This window comes from Gymnoscopelus braueri, assembly GCF_963280865.1.
Source record: "Gymnoscopelus braueri genome assembly, chromosome: 12".
In the NCBI taxonomy this organism is placed as follows: domain Eukaryota; kingdom Metazoa; phylum Chordata; class Actinopteri; order Myctophiformes; family Myctophidae; genus Gymnoscopelus; species Gymnoscopelus braueri.
The window spans coordinates 47,810,250-47,831,068 of record NC_137614.1 but is presented as its reverse complement, the minus strand read 5'-3'; the positions used below and the strand labels follow the sequence as shown (position 1 = coordinate 47,831,068).

Genomic DNA, 20,819 nt, shown 5'->3' with positions numbered 1-20,819 from the left:
AGCAGTCATTCCGAATATAAGCGGAATATTCCTATCCATGTAACCGCAGCCAGTGTGAGATTTGATTGTTGGCTACGCTCACGTCACATAGGCATTTACAGATTGGTAAATGCATACCAATCTGCATTGAATTGACCATACGTCCATGTTCTGGTCCAGTGTATTGTAACTGCTTCTGATGAGCAGGCAGGTGACTTACATGCTGCCTCCACGGTTGGTGTGTGAAAGGATGATTGTGAGGCGTAGGCCTGTCACAATTATAACGTAATCACCTGATTTTGATTTTATTAGACGTTATACAGGAAAAGCACATGTTACATCATGTTCATCGGAGAAACGTCAACACAAGAATTTCCATTGTGGTCGTCAGAATCATCTATTGAAAATCTTTCCTACATTTGAAATAAAATAGTAAAAGAAATGTAACAAAAGTAGCAGATCTACAAGCGTGTTTTGAGCTATTTTAGCTTGTTTTGTTTTTTTTAAAGTATACAGTTATTGAATAGTACTATGACCTGGCCATAGTACGTTATAAATTTTGTCATCTCTTTGTATATTTAAGTTATTTCTCATATCTGTCCTGTGCAATTTGTGTTTAGAAAAGCCTAATAGGCAAACAGATTGTTTTTATATTTATGTTCCAGTGTTCAATGCCAAAAACATCGCAATAATTTGTATGAAAATTAATTATCAACTAAAATATCATGATCAGGGCAGCCCTAGTGAGGCATACATTGTAAAGTGGTTTCAACAGTCAAAGTCCACTGTGAGATAATAACGTGTGTGTGCGTGTGTGTGTGTGTGTGTGTGTGCGTGCGTGCGTGCGTGCATGCGTGCGTGCATGTGTGTGTGCGTGTGTGTGTGTGCGTGCGCACGTGTGTTGCAATAGTTCAGTAGTGTCATAGCTCCACCCCTTGCCAGGCTAATGTGGGAGAAACCAGGAAACAGAGAGGTTGTTATTCTGACTCTCCTCACTGACGACACACAGAGACGGACGCTAAGATTCGTGTTCAGATCACACACAACTTCCCATGATAGAGGACAGACTGTCTTTCTACGGCTACAGGAGGAATACTGACCCAGACCACTTGAACCTGCTGCTGACTCTGCTGGACTTTAACAAGAACCAGGATTCAAAGTGAAAGTAAACTTCAGTGAACATTCTAGAGGAGGGAGTGTTACCACCGCTGACTGGCTGATTTCCTGGCTTGAACAGTGTGTCTGTAGCTTCACTCAGAGACCAAATGGCTTCCAAGTCGTCTCGCCCCGAAGAGGATTATTGCTGTCCTGTGTGTTGTGACATCTTTAAAGATCCTGTTGTCCTGTCCTGTAGCCACAGCTTCTGTAAAGACTGTCTGCAGGAATGGTGGAGAGAGAAGGTAATAAAGGAATGTCCAGTTTGTAAGGAGAGACATTCAGTGGATCCACCCAGAAACCTGGCTCTGAAGAACCTGTGTGAGGCCTTCATACAGGAGAGACATCAGAGAGCTTCAACAGGGTCTGAGGTTCTCTGCAGTCTGCATGCTGAGAAACTCAAACTGTTCTGTCTGGAATGTCAACAGCCAGTGTGTCTTGTGTGTCGAGATTCAAAAAAACACACCAAACACAGTATCACACCCATCGATGAAGCTGCACTGGATCACAAGGAGGAAGTCTTGAAATCACTGAAACCTTTACAGGAGAAACTGGAGGTCTTTAATAAAGTTAAAACAAACTATGATGAAACGGCAGCACACATTCAGTCCCAGACTCAGCACACAGAGATGCAGATTAAGGAACAGTTTAAGAAGATACGTCAGTTTCTACAAGAGGAAGAGGATGCTAAGATTGCTGCACTGTGGGAGGAAGAGCAGCAGAAGACTCAGATGATGAAGGAGAAGATTGAGGGTCTAAACGGAGACATATCAACTCTTTCAAACACAATCAGAGCCATAGAGGAGGAGCTGAGAGCTGAACACATCTCATTCCTGCAGAACTACAAGACCACAATGCAAAGAGTCCAGTTTACACTGCAGGACCCACAGCCGGTCTCAGGAGCACTGATAGATGTGACCAAACACCTGGACAACCTGAACTTCAAAGTCTGGGACAAGATGAAGGACATTGTCTCCTACACTCCTGTCATTCTGGACCCCAACACTGCCCATCCACACTACATCCTGTCTGATGATCTGACCAGTGTGAGATGGGGAGAGAAACAGCAGCTTCCTGACAACCCAGAGAGGTTTGACCACTATACCATTGTCCTTGGTTCGGAGGGCTTTAAATCAGGGACTCACAGCTGGGATGTTGAGGTTGGAGACAATACATACTGGGAGGTAGGTGTGTTAGCAGAGTCCTATCAGAGGAAGGGAGACGGAGCGGGTCCATACTGGAGAATAGGGTTACTGGAGGGTAAATACAAAGTCTGCTCCTCACCTGGGTCACTCACTGATCTCTCAGTGAAGCAGAACCCCCAGAGGATCAGAGTCCAGCTGGACTGGAACAGAGGAAAGCTGTCCTTCTCTGATCCTGACACTAACACACACCTACACACCTTCACACACACTTTCACTGACACACTCTTTCCATACATTGTCACTATTGGTTCTCTGAAGATGTTAACAGGGAAGATCAGTGTAACACTGGAATAACATAGTTAGATATGATGATGATGATGATTGATTAATTGATTGAATACTTTATAAGTCAAAAAATGTAAGCAACACAGAGATACAGTGAAACATTTAGACCAAAAGGATTACACAAAAGAGTCCTGGGGACTTTTTTCCATTGTGGTCCTAAAGTAATACCTGTCAATGTTAGAATCTATATGAGTTGTGGTCGAGGACGGTCAACATGAACAAGTGTCTCCTAAAGCAACACTCTGATTTGGGATGACATCATCATCATCATCATACTCATAATCATCATCATCCTCATACTCATCATCATCAAGTGTCAATTTAACTTTAAAGAGTGTACATGGAACCAAATGGACCTGTAATACTGTTGGGGAGTCGGGGTACTTTACTATAATATATATTAGAGTTAGACTAATATGATTCTTTTATTTTTCTTACTTCTACACAGTTTGCTCATAAAATATAGAATCACCACGTTGAATACATCTCAAAAGGTTTTACTGAACAATTTCCTTCATTAGCTTTTGTTTTTAGGTAATTATTGTATGATTTATTGTGTTGCATTGTGCTGTTTTCTAGTAACCATTTGCTGTTCTTTAACATTAGATTATATATTAGTTACATTTGATTGACTATCTTGTCCCTACAAATAGGACACAGGAATGTTTTTACTTTTCATGGTAGACTGAGGATGTTTTTTGTAACCAAAACATGTATCTGTTCCCACTTTACACCCTTTTTGGTAGCAGCGTCTTTTTTGTCTCACTATGGCTCATTAAAGAATAATATTTTTGCATCTGCCAAACCTCTGTGGACATTCACTTTATTATGTTGGTTTGTGAGTGTTCCTTTAGTTTTCTTGGTGTGTTGAGTGACAGGAATCTGAGGGTAGACAGACATATAACACATAACATGACTCTGACTGGAATCAAACCAGAGACATTGTATCCACATGGTCGTCAGTCTGTGACTATTTACCGCCTTATTCATTATCTTTTGACATATTCTTCTAAGATAAAAAAATATTCTTCAATATATATGACTGATAAAGGTTGCTCTGAGTTCTAATACAATTTTTGATCTGAAAAGAAAATTATATGTGAACAAATAATCTTTTAATCATATAAATATTTACCAAAAATCTGTTGTGATTTGAGTTCAGTTGCATCACATAACAAATATCTGTTCCACATTTTTGACATCATAAAGTATGACACAGAGGAATTTATTGTGCAATAAGTAACATGCAACACAATTGATTTTTAAAGTAACTTCCCCAGTACTGGTCAGCCATACTGCTCATACCTTTTGAAAATTGGTTCACCTGTGTCCCATACCCTTTATAAGTGATGCCTGCATTTCTGTCAAACAGTGTCGTCTTCTTCAGGGTTTGCAGTGGTGTAAAGTAACTAAGTACATGTACTCAAGTACTGTACTATTACTGTACAATTATGAGGTAATTTTTACTTTACTGGAGTATTTCCAATTTTCTGTGCTTTTACTTCTACTCCACTACATCTCAGAGGCAAATATTGTACTTTTACTCCACTACAATTATTTGAAAACTTTTGTTACTTATTATTATTATTACAAAACATACATTAACTACTTCAACCCTATATACATTTTGCCCATTTGAAAATAGCTGATCTACAAGCTCACAATGCATCGCGATGCGACGCATTGTGAGCTCGTAGATCTGCTATTTTAAAAGATTTGTATATATTTTATACATTTGAAAATTGTGAAATGGGACATTCTGCATAATGAGTACTTTATACTTTTGGTACTTTAAGTACATTTTGATTCGAATACTTTTGTACTTTTACTCAAGTAAATTCTTTATTCCAGATTTTAACAAAAATATTTCTACATTGCAGTATTGATACTTTTACTTAAGTAAAACATTTGAATACTTTTCCACCATTGAGGGTTTGACACAAATGGTTGGTTGGTTTTAATAAACATATTTTGCATGGTGGCTACGAGTAGTACGTCGTCCTCTCTGTTTTAACAGTTATATCTGCTGTAATCAGCACCTCCTCAATACTGGTGTGCACTCCTCCTCCTGGTTCACCCATACAGCTCTACCAATCTAATCAGGTCACAATCAGTGATGGAAAGTATAATTACATTTACTTAAGTAACATCTTGAAGTGCTTTTACTTTTTTCAATACTTCTACTCCACTAAATCTCAAAGGCAAATATTGCACTTTTTACTCCGTTACAATTACGTAGTAGTACGTAATTACAAGTTACTTTGAAGATTTAGATTACAAAACACACATTAAGTAATTGGCTAAAGAACTTCCCATGAAAAGCATCACAAACATCAAAAGACAACAACAACAATTTAAAAACAAAATGTCAGGTCTTTCACAAGAAAGAGATCAATTTTACCGGACACACATCCTCTTTTGACCAATAGAATGATGAAAGTGACGGTGACCCATTGTGAGCTTGTAGATTGGCTTTTTGTGGTGTGCGACACACTGAGACTTGATGTGAGATTTGATTGTTGGCTCCGCTCTCGAAAAAATTGCAGACAGATTGGTAAATGCAGATCATTGCATTGAATTGACCATACGTCCATGTTCTGGTCCAGTGTACTTGTAACTGCTTCTGATGAGCAGCCAGGTGACTTACATGCTGCCTCCACTGTTGGTGTGTGAAAGGGTGATTGTGAAGCATAGGCCTGTCACAGTTAATACATAATCACCTGATCACAATTATTTGAGATAATCGTCAGTATCGTTTCCATTCGTTTGTATGAAAATCATGTGTTGAAGATCTTTCCTAAATTTGACATAAAATAGAAAAAGACAAATGTAACAAAAGTAGCAGATCAATAAGCGTGTTGTGAGCTATCTTAGCTTCTTTTTTTTTTATAAAGTATACAGTTATTAAATAGTGACCTGATAGTATGACCTGATTTGGCCATAGTACGTTATTAATTTTGATCATTGGTACAGGTCATTGTCTGTAATTTATTTGTATATTTAAGTTATTTCTCATTATATGTCCCGTGCATTTTGTGTTTAGAAAAGACTAAAGCGCAAATAGTTTTTATATTAATGTTTCAGTGTTCAATGCCAAAAACATGATAAAATCATTTATCATCGCCATTATTTGTATGAAAATTAATTATCAACTACAATAGCATTATCAAGGCAGCCCTAGTGAGGCATACATTGTAAAGTGGTTTGAACAGTCAAAGTCCACTGTGAGATAATAAAAAACGTGTGTGTGTGTGCCTTGCAATAGTTCAGTAGTGGCATAGCTCCACCCCAGACTAGTGTGAGAGAAACCAGGAAACAGAGAGGTTGTTATTCTGTCTCTCCTCATTGACGACACACAGAGACAGACTCTAAGATTCACCTTCAGATCAAACACAACTTTCAGTGAGGGAGGACAGACTGTCTGTCCAAAGCAACGGGAGGGAATACTGACCCAGACCACTTGAACCTGCTTACGCTGCAGGACTTTAACAAGAACCAGGATTAAAGTGAAACAGGGAATATTCTAGAGGAGGTGGTGTTACCTCCACTGACTGACTGACTGATTTCCTCGCTTGAACAGAGTGTTAGTACCTTCACTCAGAGACTAAATGGCTTCCAAGTCGTCTCGCCCTGAAGAGGATTATTGCTGTCCTGTGTGTTGTGACATCTTTAAAGATCCTGTTATCCTGTCCTGTAGCCACAGCTTCTGTAAAGACTGTCTGCAGGATTGGTGGAGAGAGAAGGTAATAAAGGAATGTCCAGTTTGTAAGAAGAGACATTCAGTGGATCCTCCCAGAAACCTGGCTCTGAAAAACCTGTGTGAGGCCTTCATACAGGAGAGACATCAGAGAGCTTCAACAGGGTCAGAGGTTCTCTGCAGTCTGCACACAGATAAACTCAAACTGTTCTGTCTAGAATGTCAGCAGCCAGCATGTCTTGTGTGTCGAGATTCTAAAAAACACACCGACCACAGATTCAGACCCATCGATGAAGCTGCTCTGGATCACAAGGAGGAAGTCCAGAAATCACTGAAGCCTTTACAGGAAAAACTGGAGGTATTTAATAAAGTTAAAACAAACTATGATCAAACAGCAGAACACATTCAGTTCCAGACTCAGGACACAGAGATTCAGATTAAGGAACAGTTTAAGAAGATGCGTCAGTTTCTACAAGAGGAAGAGGATGCTAAGATTGCTGCACTGTGGGAGGAAGAGCAGCAGAAGAGTCAGATGATGAAGGAGAAGACGGAGGGTCTAAACGGAGACATCTCAACTCTTTCAAACACAATCAGAGCCATAGAGGAGGAGCTGAGAGCTGAACACATCTCATTCCTGCAGAACTACAAGACCACAATGGAAAGAGTCCAGCTCACACTGCAGGACCCACAGCCGGTCTCAAGAGCTCTGATAGACGTGACCAAACACCTGAGCAACCTGACCTTCAGAGTCTGGGACAAGATGAAGGACATTGTCTCCTACACTCCTGTCATTCTGGATCCCAACACTGCCTATCCAGACTACATCCTGTCATGATCTGACCAGTGTGAGATATGGAGAGAAACATCAGCTTCCTGATAACCCAGAGAGGTTTGACCACTATGGCTATGTCCTGGGTTCTGAAGGCTTTAACTCAGGGACTCAGAGCTGGGATGTTGAGGTTAGAGACAATACGTACTGGTCAGTAGGTGTGTTACCAGAGTCCCGTCAGCGGAAGGGAGACAACGGGGGTCAATTCTGGAGAATAGGGTTAGATGAAGATAAATACACAACACGCTCCTCACCAGGGTCATTCACTGTTCTCTCAGTGAAGCAGAAACCTCAGAGGATCAGAGTCCAGCTGGACTGGAATGAAGGCAAGTTGTCCTTCTCAGATCCTGATACTAACACACACATACAGTACACACCTTCACGCACACTTTCACTGACACACTCTTTCCATACATTTACGTTGGTCCGATTGGTGGTTCTCTGAAGATGTTACCAGGGAAGGTCAGTGTAACACTGGAACAATGTAGTTAGACATCATGATGAGGATGATTATGATGATGATGATGATGATGACTAACTATGGAGTCTTTAAAGAGTAATACCAAATGTAGACTCTTTTCAATTCTGTTGTGGTCGAGGAGAGTCATCATGAAACGATAACGAAGACCTTTATTGATCTTGCGAGGTAAAATAAAGTACTGTAGGAACAGCATGATGGAAAGACATCACAGTCAACACAACACTAAATAAAATGCATATCATCGCTGTCTGAAAGAAACCTCTTATCTCCATAATCTAACTTTCGTGTTTTTTGGTAAATTAATGCAATACTTGATCATACTACAGCATCACACAAAAGTATCCAAAGTAGCAGATCTACAAGCACGAAACGCGGCGGGAAGCGACACGTTTTGAGCTTGTAGATCTTTTACTTTAGATTATTATTTTTTTTAATCCTGAAAAGTAACAGTTTTGGACATGATGTCATCATCATCTACACCTGATTCTCAACCTGTGGGCTGGTGGGCCATGGGGATATTGCAAGTGGGCCCCCAAATAATTGGCAAAACAATTGGTATTGCTAATATAACAATATGGTATTTCTCATGGTATTTCTTTCTTTATAACCTTGAAAAAATAGTTACAGATAAATTCAACTTAAAGTATACTACGTTAGCTCTATTGACCCACAATTGACTGATAGATCATTAAAATAAACCCATCTGACCACTTTCGACTGCTGCGCTTAGTGGGCCCTCAAGTGGGCCCTGATCCAGAAAAGGTGGAGTACCACTGACCTACACAGTCAAATCCAAGTGTTAATTTAACACTCAAGTGTGTAAAATGGAACCAAATGGACCTGTAATACTAATAATGTTGGGGATTCAGGGTACTTCACTATAAAATATATTAGACTGATAATACATTTTCTGTTAGTACTTCTACACAGTTTATTCATAAACTATAGAATCACCACGTTTAATACATCTCAAAAGGTTTCACTGAGCAATTACATTCATTGTCTCCGCCGTAGGTGGAGAGTATGTTTTCGCTTCGTCCCGCCGTGTGTGAGCAAACATTGTTAGCCAAGCTAACATTGGTCAAGCTCCACGTGACACGTGTCAATATGTTGACACCAATGCCTTTGATTGGCTAGAGGGACGCATGACGAAATAAAATCCTATAAATAGGTGTGTCACTTCAAAAAGCCGTTTACGTTTTTTGAAGTGAGGTAAGACAGGATCAATCAGTCTTGATTGGAACAGTACCTTCCAGTCCAAATCACCCGTCCGTGCGTGTGTGTGTCCCTCTGAGAACACCTAACATTGGTCAAGCAAAGGCGCAGAAGGCCAAAGCTAAGAAAGCATACTCATCTACAACAGTAACACAGAAGAGGACTATAGAGTTGAATTGATCCCACAACAAGGCCGAAGTCTTAATACTGTAACAATTGGCCGCCTTGATCAAATACATTATGTAGCACTAGAGACAACTGACATAGATCAAACACACCAATCAACTGCTGAAACTGTTCAAGACAATGAAGATGAAGACGACAGACAAGCATTTGAACAAACCAGTCAATTACGACGACTCCCATATGACACATTGCTTCAAGAAGAACATCTTTTAGATGCAGACACTACATATTCAGTCGCCCCTGCAGAACACCAAAAACCACGCGCATTCTTCCAAGACGACCCATTCTACCAAGACGATAATAGCACGGGTCTGCTGGCGGAGACTTGTGCTCCGAGGAGCACATTTTCTAGTTATCTTTTTTTTAAGGTAAATAGGCTGTTGCATGATTTTTTTGTTTTATTGTGCTGTTTTCTAGTAACCAACCATATGATATTCTTTTACATTAGATTGTATATTTAATATACAATGTAAACTAATAGTTAACATTTGTTGCATTGATCTCTTTGTGTGTCTTGAGCTGTAACCCTGTAACATGAATGATCCTCTGATTGACTATCCTGTCCTTACAAATAGGACATAGTTGTTACAGTATGTTTTTACTTTTCATAGCAGACTGAGGATGCTTTGTGTAACCAAAACATGTATCTGTTCCCACTTTAAACCCTTTTTGTCTGCACTTTCTTATTTTTGTCTCACTATGGATCATTAAAGAATAATATTTTTGCATAAGCCAAACCTCTGTGGACATTCACTTTGTGTTGGTGTGTGAGTGTTTCTTTAGTATTCTTAGTGTGTTGAGTGACAGGAAGCTGAGGGTAGACAGACATACAACACATGAATATGACTGGAAACAAACCAGAGACATTTTCCTCTCTGACTATTTATCAACCAGTGACTCTTCACATTCATTATCTTCAGACATGTTCTTCTGTGATAAAAATCATTTTCCAATATGAAAGGGATGGGGAACGTTCATATGTATACATTTTGATATCTTAATCGTTCCTGGCTTATCGATATGATTCCTTATCGATCCCACCATTGATTATTTTCTATTATTGGTAGTCGTTTGCAAATTGATGGTAATCTAGGGCACTTTATCACTTTCATAACATTTTCGCATAGTGACCTTTTAGATCTTCTATTTCGCGTTTTTAGATGTATTTTGAAAGTATACACTTATTGCATATAGTCGATGACCTGTTCTGGCCATAGTACATTATTAATTTAGATAATTGGTACTGGTCATTGTTAGTCATTTCTTTGTATATTTACGTTATTATTTTATTTTAGGAAAACCTAAAAGGCAAACAGATTTTTTGCCCTGACCCAAAAACACAATTAAATCATTTATCGCAATTATTTGTATGACGATTAATTGTCATCTAAACTTTCATGATTGGGACAGCTCTGTGAGGCTTACATTGTTAAGTACTTTTAACAGTCACGGTCCACACTGAGATTATATAAAAAAATTGCTTTATCTTTCAGTTACCTCTATTATTTCCTTTGTATAATAAAATGTCTCATCCAACTAATTAGATATTTGTGCATATGGTATACGTGTATGTGTATTTTAGATTCAGGTTGAAAGTGTGTGCGTGTGCGCGATGTGTGAGGAACTCTGCGTGCGTGTGTATGAGAGGTATACTGTAATTACAGTAGACATCGTACGTGGGGACCAAAGGTCCCAACAAGTATAGTAAGACATCCAATCCAATCCACTTTAATAATAGAGCACATTTAAAACAACAGCCTTGAACCAGAGTGATGTGCACTCAGTAAAAATACTAAAATAAGGCTATAACTTAACTTACAATTAAAACAATAAAAAAGGGTAAAATACCACGAGAAAAGTATGAATCACACAAAATTTATTAAATGTAAAAAAAAGAAGTGATAAATGACAGAAAAAAACACAGTATAGACACAGTCTCTTTAAAATATAATAACTCAGTCTGTATTTTTTATTTATTTATTTTTTCTAAATTTTTATCCCACGATTTTGTAACCCCTATTTTTTCACCCTAGTGCCAATGCCTAAGCGTGTAATCCTGGGCACTACCTTCCCTCTGCCAACCTAGGGAGGCCAGGGCCGAGCTCATGCCTCCTTCAATGCATGAGAGCCGTCTGACCTTCTTATCACCTGACAGGGGAGAGTTTCCCTGGTTGGACGTAGCGCGTGGAAGGAACACGTTATTCCAACCAGTTCCCTTCCCCTCCATCAGGCGCCCCGGCTAGCCAGGGGGAGGCAGTATAGTGACCAGGATTACTGCATGTTGTTTGTGAGGGTACCTACCCTAGGAGACACGGGGAGAACATGCAAACTCCACACAGAAAGGCCCTTTCGCCAACCCCACCTAGGGTGTGGGCACTAACTAACTCAGTCTGTATTAAAAGCTAAGGAGTATCCGTGAGTTTTCAGACGTGATTTAAAGACTGATAAGGTTTGAGCCATCCTAACATCGGATGGAAGATCGTTCCACAGTTTGGGGGCTACAGTGGAGATTAGAGAACGATCGACCCCCCCTGGTCTTCAGCCTTGTATAGCTCTGCACCGCACCGACATTGGCGACGGTAGCCAGGCCTTGGAAAGCGTCTGTTGCCGAAAATCTGTTGCTGAGGTGGGCGGTGTGGACGCTGTTGTGTCAGGCCATAAGTTGTAGGCAAGCGTCGAAAGCCGACCAAACTTGCTCGGTCGGCTACCGACAGCTACTGCCCGTCGGGCCGTCGGTAGATGCGGGGTGGTGAAGAGAAGGGGGGTTAAAGGCTCAGTAGAGCTCCCTGAAAACACCCTAAAGGAAAGAAAGATTGAGCAACTATGTTCTATTTTCCATGACTAAATCTAATCATCGTTTATAACCAAGCTATCAAAAACACAGTCGGGCGTGATTTTTTTTCCTCCTCTGGGAGTGTAACCAAATGAACCCGTGACAGCTGTGAGGGTCCATTTTGTGGCCTCTCGGGGATATAAAAACACCCAAAACGTCTCTTTTAAGAGCCACCCGCTATTTACTGTTCAACATAATTCCTGCTATATTGTTTATGAGCAGCTGCTTCCGTAATGTGGGTTGCCTTTCCTGTGTTGCTGGTTCCCGAAACGTTTCTCTCTCTCCCGCTATCTTGTTAATTTTGGTACGACCCACTGTGGCTACGACATATCAAATCACTCAGGATTAAAACATTGCCTTTAACCAGGGGTGAAAGAAGGTGAAAGCAGCCGCTGGTTCCCATCAAGGGGCGCTTTAAATCACAATGAAAGATAAACGTGTAGTTTGGGGAGGCAGGTGTCTTTCCTGTACAGACTGTGAAGAATATGAGCCTATACTACATCTACGACTAGCGCAAAAATGCTCTGTCTTGTTGTTTTTGGTCAAGCTGCTGTCTCAACTTCTGTCCCGGGGCACTGCAGGGCAGGCTCCTGCAGACTACTGCCACCTCCTGGTATGGAGAATTATTGTGTGTGATTTCTTCTGACACATGCTCACAACAAAGTGCCGTCGGCCGACCGTTTTCAATAGTTTGTGCGGTGTGGCGACCAGAACCTTTGGACACCTGATAATACGACATCATCCGACGTCGGACCCGACTGCCAGCTCTGGTGTAGTCTGAAGTAGCCTGGTTGGTGGAAAACCACCTAAAGACCTTGTGGGGTTTTTGACTATTTAAACATTAAAAGACAAACATTAAAATCTTAAACTGGATCCTATGATGAACAGGGAGCCAGTGGAGGGAGGCAAGAATCGGGGAGATGTGCTCATACTTCTGCGTCCCTGTTAAAGAGCAGCAGAGTTTTGCACTAACTTTAGCCGTGACAGGCAGGCTTGGCTAATGCCAGCATAAAGTGCATTACAGCAGTGGTTTTCATGTCAAGGACACCAAAAATGATATGTATTTGGCTGCGGACCCCCATCTGAAAAATGTTTTCAGATGGGAATATTTGTGTGAAAAAATGTATACATCCAAAATTATAAAAAATGTTCCTAACACAATTTTTTCAAAAATGCTCATACATAGCAGATGTACAAGCTTGCAGCGTGGCACGAAATGACGCGCTATGAGCTTGTATATCTGCTATTTTTGAATAGCCAATGTACAAGCATGGATAGAGTGGTTAAAATAATTATGATGCTGTATTAACCCATTTTGCTGGGAACCCCCTGGTACGTAAAATGTAAAAAGTTTAGGGCCATCCACACTTTTAAGTCCATAAGACAATCTAGCAATATGTTTAGAGAGCATTTGTATTGCGTGTCCATACATGTTTTTCCATAAATACCCTCTGATGAAGACATCACATACAGTACCTGTTTGATAATATCCATGCCTCGTGTGTGTGTGTGTGTGTGTGTGTGTGTGTGTGTGTGTGTGTGTGTGTGTGTGTGTGTGTGTGTGTGTGTGTGTGTGTGTGTGTGTGTGTGTGTGTGTGTGTGTGTGTGTGTGTGTGTGTGTGTGTGTGTGTAATTGCAATTACACACACACACAAGCGCGCCTTGCAATAATTCAGTAGTGTCATAGCTCTGCCCCTTGCCAGACTACTCTGAGAGAAACCAGGACACAGAGAGGTTGTTATTCTGCCTCTCCTCACTGATGACACACAGAGACGGACGCTAAGATTCACCTTCAGGGCCTAGACCGCTAGCGTAGCGGTCCAGGCACCTTGGCTCAATGTAGCCTGACAGCGCGTCGCGGGTTCGAGTCCCGATCCAGACGGCCTTTGCTGAATGTCACTCCCCATCTCTCTCCCCATTTCCCCCACCCCCAAAAAAAGAAGATTCACCTTCAGATCAAACACAACTTCCAGTGTAGAGTAATCCATTATTATGATGTAACGGTGGCGTTTGTATTGGCATGTTACCTGCACATGAAGCCTTCTAGCGCCTTTATGTATCTTATTTTCAGAATGTTTCAGGATATTTAGTCATAATAAGTGCAAATATATGCAATTGTAAGAACTACAGCTGTGACGACGCTGTTGAAATCAGGGGACTTCGCACATGAGAGTATTGAGAGTGTTGATTGATTAGTTCAGAAAAGGACAGTAGCCACTGTTATAGACAGTGCTGGAGCCTGAGTTGCGTCATCTAAGACAGTACACAAGTCACATGATTAATCAACAGAGGGTTACATCCACATGGGTAGACCAAACCCATATAAATAGAGTGGATGCTCATTGCTCACTAAGCAGTACGAAGTGTCCTGCAGGCATCAGTGTTACTACTGTAGTTACCAGGGTGTTATTGCTGTGTTCGTCATTTTCCATTGCGAGCTCTGAGAGACTGACGGTAAGAATTGTGAGAGCTTACACGACGATAAATGTATGTATTTTTGATATGTTTTACAGTTTTGTGTGTATATTTCATGTCAGAATTGAGAGTGTGTACATGACGATAAATGTATCTATTTCTGATATGTTTGACAGTTTTGTGTGTATATTTCATGTCAGTAATTTGTTGTTGTGTTGTTGTTTGTGTTTCCTTTCTTAGGTTTATAACCTACTGACCCATAAGTGTTCGAGTATGTTTGTATTGTAATGTTAGTATAATAAAATCATCAAAGACACAGGTATATCTAATTAGTTGCATTGCTTGTGTGACTGGCTAGATAATTGTACAGGGAGGGGGGACAGACTGTCTGTCCACAGCAACAGGAGGGAATACTGACCCAGACCACTTTAACCTGCTGCTTACGCTGCTGGACTTTAACAAGAACCAGGATTCAAAGTGAAAGTAAATTTCAGGGAACATTCTAGAGGAGAGAGTGTTACCACCACTGACTGGCTGATTTGAGGAGAGTTTCTGTACCAAATGGCTTCCAAGTTGTCTCGCCCTGAAGAGAATTATTGCTGTGCTGTGTGTTGTGACATCTTTAAAAATCCTGTTGTCCTGTCCTGTAGCCACAGCTTCTGTAAATACTGTCTGCAGGAATGGTGGAGAGAGAAGGTAATAAAGGAATGTCCAGTTTGTAAGGAGAGACATTCAGGCGATCCTCCCAGAAACCTGGCTCTGAAGAACGTATGTGAGGCCTTCATGCAGGAGAGCCATCTGAGAGCTTCAACAGGGTCTGAGGTTCTCTGCAGTCTGCATGCTGAGAAAATCAAACTGTTCTGTCTGGAATGTCATCAGCCAGTGTGTCTTGTGTGTCGAGATTCAAAAAAACACACCGACCACAGATTCAGACCCATCGATGAAGCTGCACTTGATCACAAGGAGGAAGTCAGGAAATCATTGAAGCCTTTGCAGGAGAAACTGAAGGTCTTTAATACATGTAAAAAAAAATATGATCAAACAGCAGCACACATTCAGTTCCAGACCCAGCACACAGAGATGCAGATTAAGAAACAGTTTAAGAAGATGCATCAGTTTCTACATGAGGAAGAGGAGGCTAAGATTGGTGCATTGAGGGAGGAAGAGCAACAGAAGAGTCAGATGATGAAGGAGAAGACTGAGGGTCTAAACAGAGACATATCAACTCTTTCAAATACAATCAAAGCCATAGAGGAGGAGCTGAGAGCTGAACACATCTCATTCCTGCAGAACTTCAAGACCAAAATGCGAAGAGTCCAGTTCACACTGCAGGACCCACAGCCTGTCTCAGGAGCACTGATAGATGTGACCAAACACCTGGACAACCTGACCTTCAGAGTCTGGGACAAGATGAAGGACATTGTCTCCTACACTCCTGTCATTCTGGACCCCAACACTGCCCATCCAGGCCTCATCCTGTCTGATGATCTGACCAGTTTGAGACTCAGAGGGAAACAGCAGCTTCCTGACAACCCTGAGAGGTTTGACCACCATTACTTGGTCCTGGGTTCTGAGGGCTTTAACTCAGGGACTCACAGCTGGGATGTTGAGGTTGGAGACAATGCAGCCTGGTCAGTAGGTGTGTTAGCAGAGTCCTTTCAGAGGAAGGGAGACAGAGCGGGTCAATTCTGGAGAATAATGTTAGATAAAGGTACATACACAGCTGGCAGTTACTCACCAGGGTCAGTCACTGATCTCTCAGTGAAGCAGAAACCCCAGAGGATCAGAGTCCAACTGGACTGGAAAAGAGGAAAACTGTACTTCTCTGATCCTGATACTAACACACACCTACACACCTTCACACACACTTTCACTGACACTCTCTTTCCATTCATTTACACTGGTCAGATTGGTGGTTCTCTGAAGATATTACCAGGGAAGGTCAGTGTAACACTGGAAAATGTAACTAGACATGATGATGATGACGATGGTGATGATGATGACGATGATGACTATGATGATGATGATTGTGACGATGATGATGATGATGATGATGATGATGATGAATATAATGGTGGTGATTAGTATTATCATTATATTCAGGAAGAGATAATATGATTGTGTTCAATGTGTTGTGGTCGAGGACGGTCAATCATAATCATCAGTCCTTTTCAACCTGTCGGCCTGTGATGATATTGATTGCAAGTGGGCCCTCAAGTAATTGGCAAAACACAAAGATGTTATTGATAATATAATATTAATTAAAAAAAAGGAAAGTAAAAGCAATTTCATGGTATTTTTTCTTTAAAAAAAAAAGTTTTCATTGTGGAACTGACAAATAAGAACTTAATATTATGTTAGTTCTTTTGATCCAAGCCTGAAGGAACACAATCGATTTATTGATCATTAAAATAAACTTGCTCTGAAAATGCATGCGGCCCACCCATCTGACCGCTTAACACGGCAGCCTTTAATATATTCAAGATTTTTAAAGTATGATCTGGCGCTGATCCAGAAAAGGTTGAGAGCCACTGACCTACACAGTAAAATTCAAGTGTTAATTAACTCAGAAGAGTTTAAAATGGAACCAAATGAACCCTGTGATCCATAACATGACATAAATATAATCTACAAAATCCGAGTGTGAATTTAACTTTGAAGAGTGTAAAACATGGAACCAAATGGACCTGTAATAGTAATAATGTTGGGGGAGTCGGGATACTTTACTATAATAATATGATATTTTTACAGTTTTTCTTCTACACACTTTACTTTAAAATATAGAATCACCACGTTGGATACATCTCAAAAGCATTTTAATTCATGATCCTTTCTTTGGGTAATTTTTATATGATTTATTGTATTGTATTGTATTGTGCTGTTTTCTAGTAACCAATCATGGTGATGTTCTTTAACATTAGATTGGATATTAGTCTACATTTGTTGCATATTAATCTCTGTATGTGTTATGATAACATGAATGATCCTCTGATTGACTATCTTGTCTCTACTAATAGGACAATGGTGTGTTTTAGCTTTTCATGGCAGACTGCGGATTCTTTTTGTAACCGAAACATCTGTCCCTTTTTGGTAAGACTTTCTCACTATGGATCATTAAAGAATAATATTCTGCCAAACCTCTGTGGACATTCACTTTGTTATGTTGGTGTGTGAGTGTTCCTTTTGTCTAGTGCGTTGAGTGACAGGAAGCTGAGGGTAGAAAGACAATACAACACATGACTCTGACTGGAATCAAACCAGAGACATTTTCCTCTCTGACTATTTACCAACTAGTGACCTCTTCGCCAACCAATGCACCACATTCATTATGTTTTGACATAACATTTGTCTGAGATACAATCATTCTGTAATATGTTAGGGATGGGGAACGTACATTATTATTGTGCTTATTGATTAGATTCATTATTCATTATCAATACCACTATTGATGCTTTTCTATTATTGGTAGTTGTTGGCAAATTGATGCTAATCTGGGGCACTTTTAACCTGGCTCTGCCAGATAAAAGAAGCTTGCGACACACATTTTGTTTCACAGGTAGTGAAACTCAATACCGCCCTCATCTGGCAGGTCAGGTTAGGGCACTTTATCACTTTCGTTACTTTTTCGAGTTGTGACTTTTTAAATCAGCTAATTCTGCTTTTAAAAATGTTATTTTGAAAGTAAAAATCGAGCTGATCTGCTACTTTTGATACTAGGGCATTCATTTACAAAAAAAAAATAACACAAAAAGTTAAAATATGGAGATAAGAGGTTTTTGCAATGATATATGACCTTTTGGATGGATGGATGGACCTGTCTAACTTGACTTTAGGGGGGACAATTTTGAGGTCCCAGTGAGGGAATTTATGTCAAATAAGGATTTTTAGAACTTAGGATTCAGGTTCAGGTTACGTCAGAATTTGCATTGTGTGTCCATACTGTACCTGTTTTCGCATAAATACCCTCTGATGAAGAAATCACACGGCATACCTGTTTGATAACATACCTGTGTGTGTGTGTGTGTGTGTGTTGCAACAGTTCAATAGTGTGTCATAGCTCCACCCCTTGCCACACTCATCTGATGAGTGATAGCCTACAGGTTATTTTGTCTCTCCTCACTGACAACACACAGAGACAGACAATAAGATTCACCTTCAGATCAAACACAACTTCCAGTGAGAGAGGACAGACTCTCTGTCCACAGCTACAGGAGGGAATACTGACCTTTTTGGCCATAATACATTATTAGTTTTGATTATTGATATCGGTCATTGTCAGTCATTTCTTTGTATATTTCTTTGTTTTATGTCATATCATTTTTTTTTAAAGCCTAAAAGGAAATAGATGTTTTTATTTATGTTCCAAAGTTCAGCGCCAAAAACAACTAAATCGTTAATCACAATTATTTGTATGACAATTAATTGTCACCTAAACTTTCATGATCGGGACAGCCCTAGTAAGGTGTACATTATTAAGAGCTTTTAACAGTCAAAGTCCACGCTGAGATTATTGCGGTTGTGTTGTATGTTGTGTACTACCGTATGACATGTGATTCAAGCTGTTCCTCTATTGGTGTCATTTTGGGACCCAATGACTGGGTGGCAACCCTCGGTGACAGTGATTTATTCTGGCTCTGGAATGGAAGGCTGATGTGAATCTACAGTGTGTCTGTTGTGTTGTGGTTGTTGTAACATTATGTGTATGTGGCTCTTGGTCACTTCAATTATCCTACAGTATGTGTGAGTTTGCTACTTCCTTTCAAGTTCAAGCTAGAGGTTTTTTTCTTCATTTCCTTCTATTCCAAATCTTATTTGGAATTGAAGACATGATTTGGACAGTATGTCTGGCTACTGTTGGAGTTTGTGAGCCGTGACGGGGTGACTGTAATCAGGCACATGCACACATACCTGTAGACATCACAGGGGGCTTCAGCCCCTGCACTTTTACCTGTCTGTAAAAAGTGCCCTCTCTCCATACCATGAATGCAGCATTTACTATGGTGAAAGAAATGCAACCATGCCGTACCCGAAGGCAGCATTCCAGAGAATTGCCTTTTCCTTTTCCTTATGTTGAAAGAACTGCCGCCCTGTGTAGAAATCCATGCTGTACGCCACATCTCCACTAAAGGCTTTATTATACATAGTTGAGTGCGGCGTTGCACACCGATCATAACTGATCTACAAGGCAAGCTCACAATGTGTCACAGTGCGACATGTTGTAAGCTTGTAGATCAGCTATGGTCAGTCTATAAATGAAAATACATAAATACAAAATCAGGCAAAAGTGCAATTTTAGACATTTCAGTCCCTCTAATATTCGCTACATGTGCCTGGCTGTAATCATTTTGGCTTGGTGGCAACAACACCTCTGTCAATGTAGTCTTTTTCCTATGACCTGTTGTACCTCTCTGAGCCTTCAATATCACTGTCACTATACTTTGAATGGTCTATTTTTCAAGTGTATTATGCGTATGTGAAATATTCTCCCTCAGGGGTCATCATCACCATGCCAGCTTGTGATGGACACGTTCATAAATCTTACATTTTTGCCACGTACACAAATTAAGTGTTCAATAATATTACCAGAAATACATAGGCTTGTATAAATGTGCCTAATAGTGTCTTTACCAATGTACTTCACATTTTGAAACGATAGTATTCTGCATTAACCACTGAGCCACTAACCCACAGTAAAACTACATTATTTTGAAAAAAAGCGAATCTACAAGCTCACAGCACAACACATCGCGACATGCTGTGTTGTGAGCTTGTACATTTGCTATTTTTGAATCATTTTAGAAATTGTTCAAATTTCTTTTTTAGTATTTAGTTTTGCCTATAATGGCATGGAGACAATTGAGATGTCTCACATTACATGAGGAAAAGGGCCACTTAGGCCATGCAGATAATTATAGATTTTTATGGTAATTTTACGGGTTGGGGGTGCTCCCCCCTGGCTCCAGTGAGCTTGTAGATTAGCTATTTCCGATGGTTTACGGCTGTGTTACCTACCTTATGCTGCTGCTGCAGGAGCCCACAACTAGTTTGATGCAAGGGTATAACTTTTTATCAGAGCTGTGCAAAGTTTTTAGGTTGGAGGCCATGTTGATTGCGGTCAGACCCCCAGGCTGTGGATCGAGGGTTTCCGTGGATTTTGGCAGTGCAGTGTTATATTGTATTTGCTATTGTTATTATTGGACACTTTGGAACACTTTCATCTCGATTGATGAAAATCTGATTTACTTGGCAGCAAACAGCTCCTTTTCAACAGATGACATGCCATCTGTTTCATTGTTTCATTGTCTGACCTCACCTCATACACTCCATTAATCCATTGTCTTTCAGAAAAAGTTAAATGTTTTGATTGAACCAGAGCATATGAGCAGAGCGGGACGATTTTTTACGTAGCGGGAGCGGGTTTAAGTCCATAAGACAATCTAGCAATATGTTTAGAGAGCATTTGTATTGCGTGTCCATACATGTTTTTCCATAAATACCCTCTGATGAAGACATCACATACAGTACCTGTTTGATAATAT

At 40.3% G+C, this 20,819-nt stretch overlaps 1 protein-coding gene and 1 pseudogene across 2 annotated transcripts; both read left to right on the top strand.

Annotated features, from left to right (window-relative positions):
• Positions 1-995: 995 nt before the first annotated feature.
• Positions 996-14,536, top strand: LOC308096624 (annotated as a pseudogene). The gene is made up of 5 exons: positions 996-2,630; positions 6,254-7,612; positions 10,615-10,679; positions 12,413-12,478; positions 14,521-14,536. The product of its transcript is annotated as an uncharacterized misc_RNA (transcript).
• Positions 14,537-14,841: 305 nt separating this feature from the next.
• On the top strand, positions 14,842-16,365 carry LOC308096623 (E3 ubiquitin-protein ligase TRIM35-like; the record flags this gene model as incomplete). Its single annotated transcript, XM_080444037.1, has 1 exon — positions 14,842-16,365. One exon carries the CDS (start codon positions 14,842-14,844, stop codon positions 16,363-16,365), a length of 1,524 nt encoding a protein of 507 aa, XP_080300163.1.
• Positions 16,366-20,819: the final 4,454 nt, after the last annotated feature.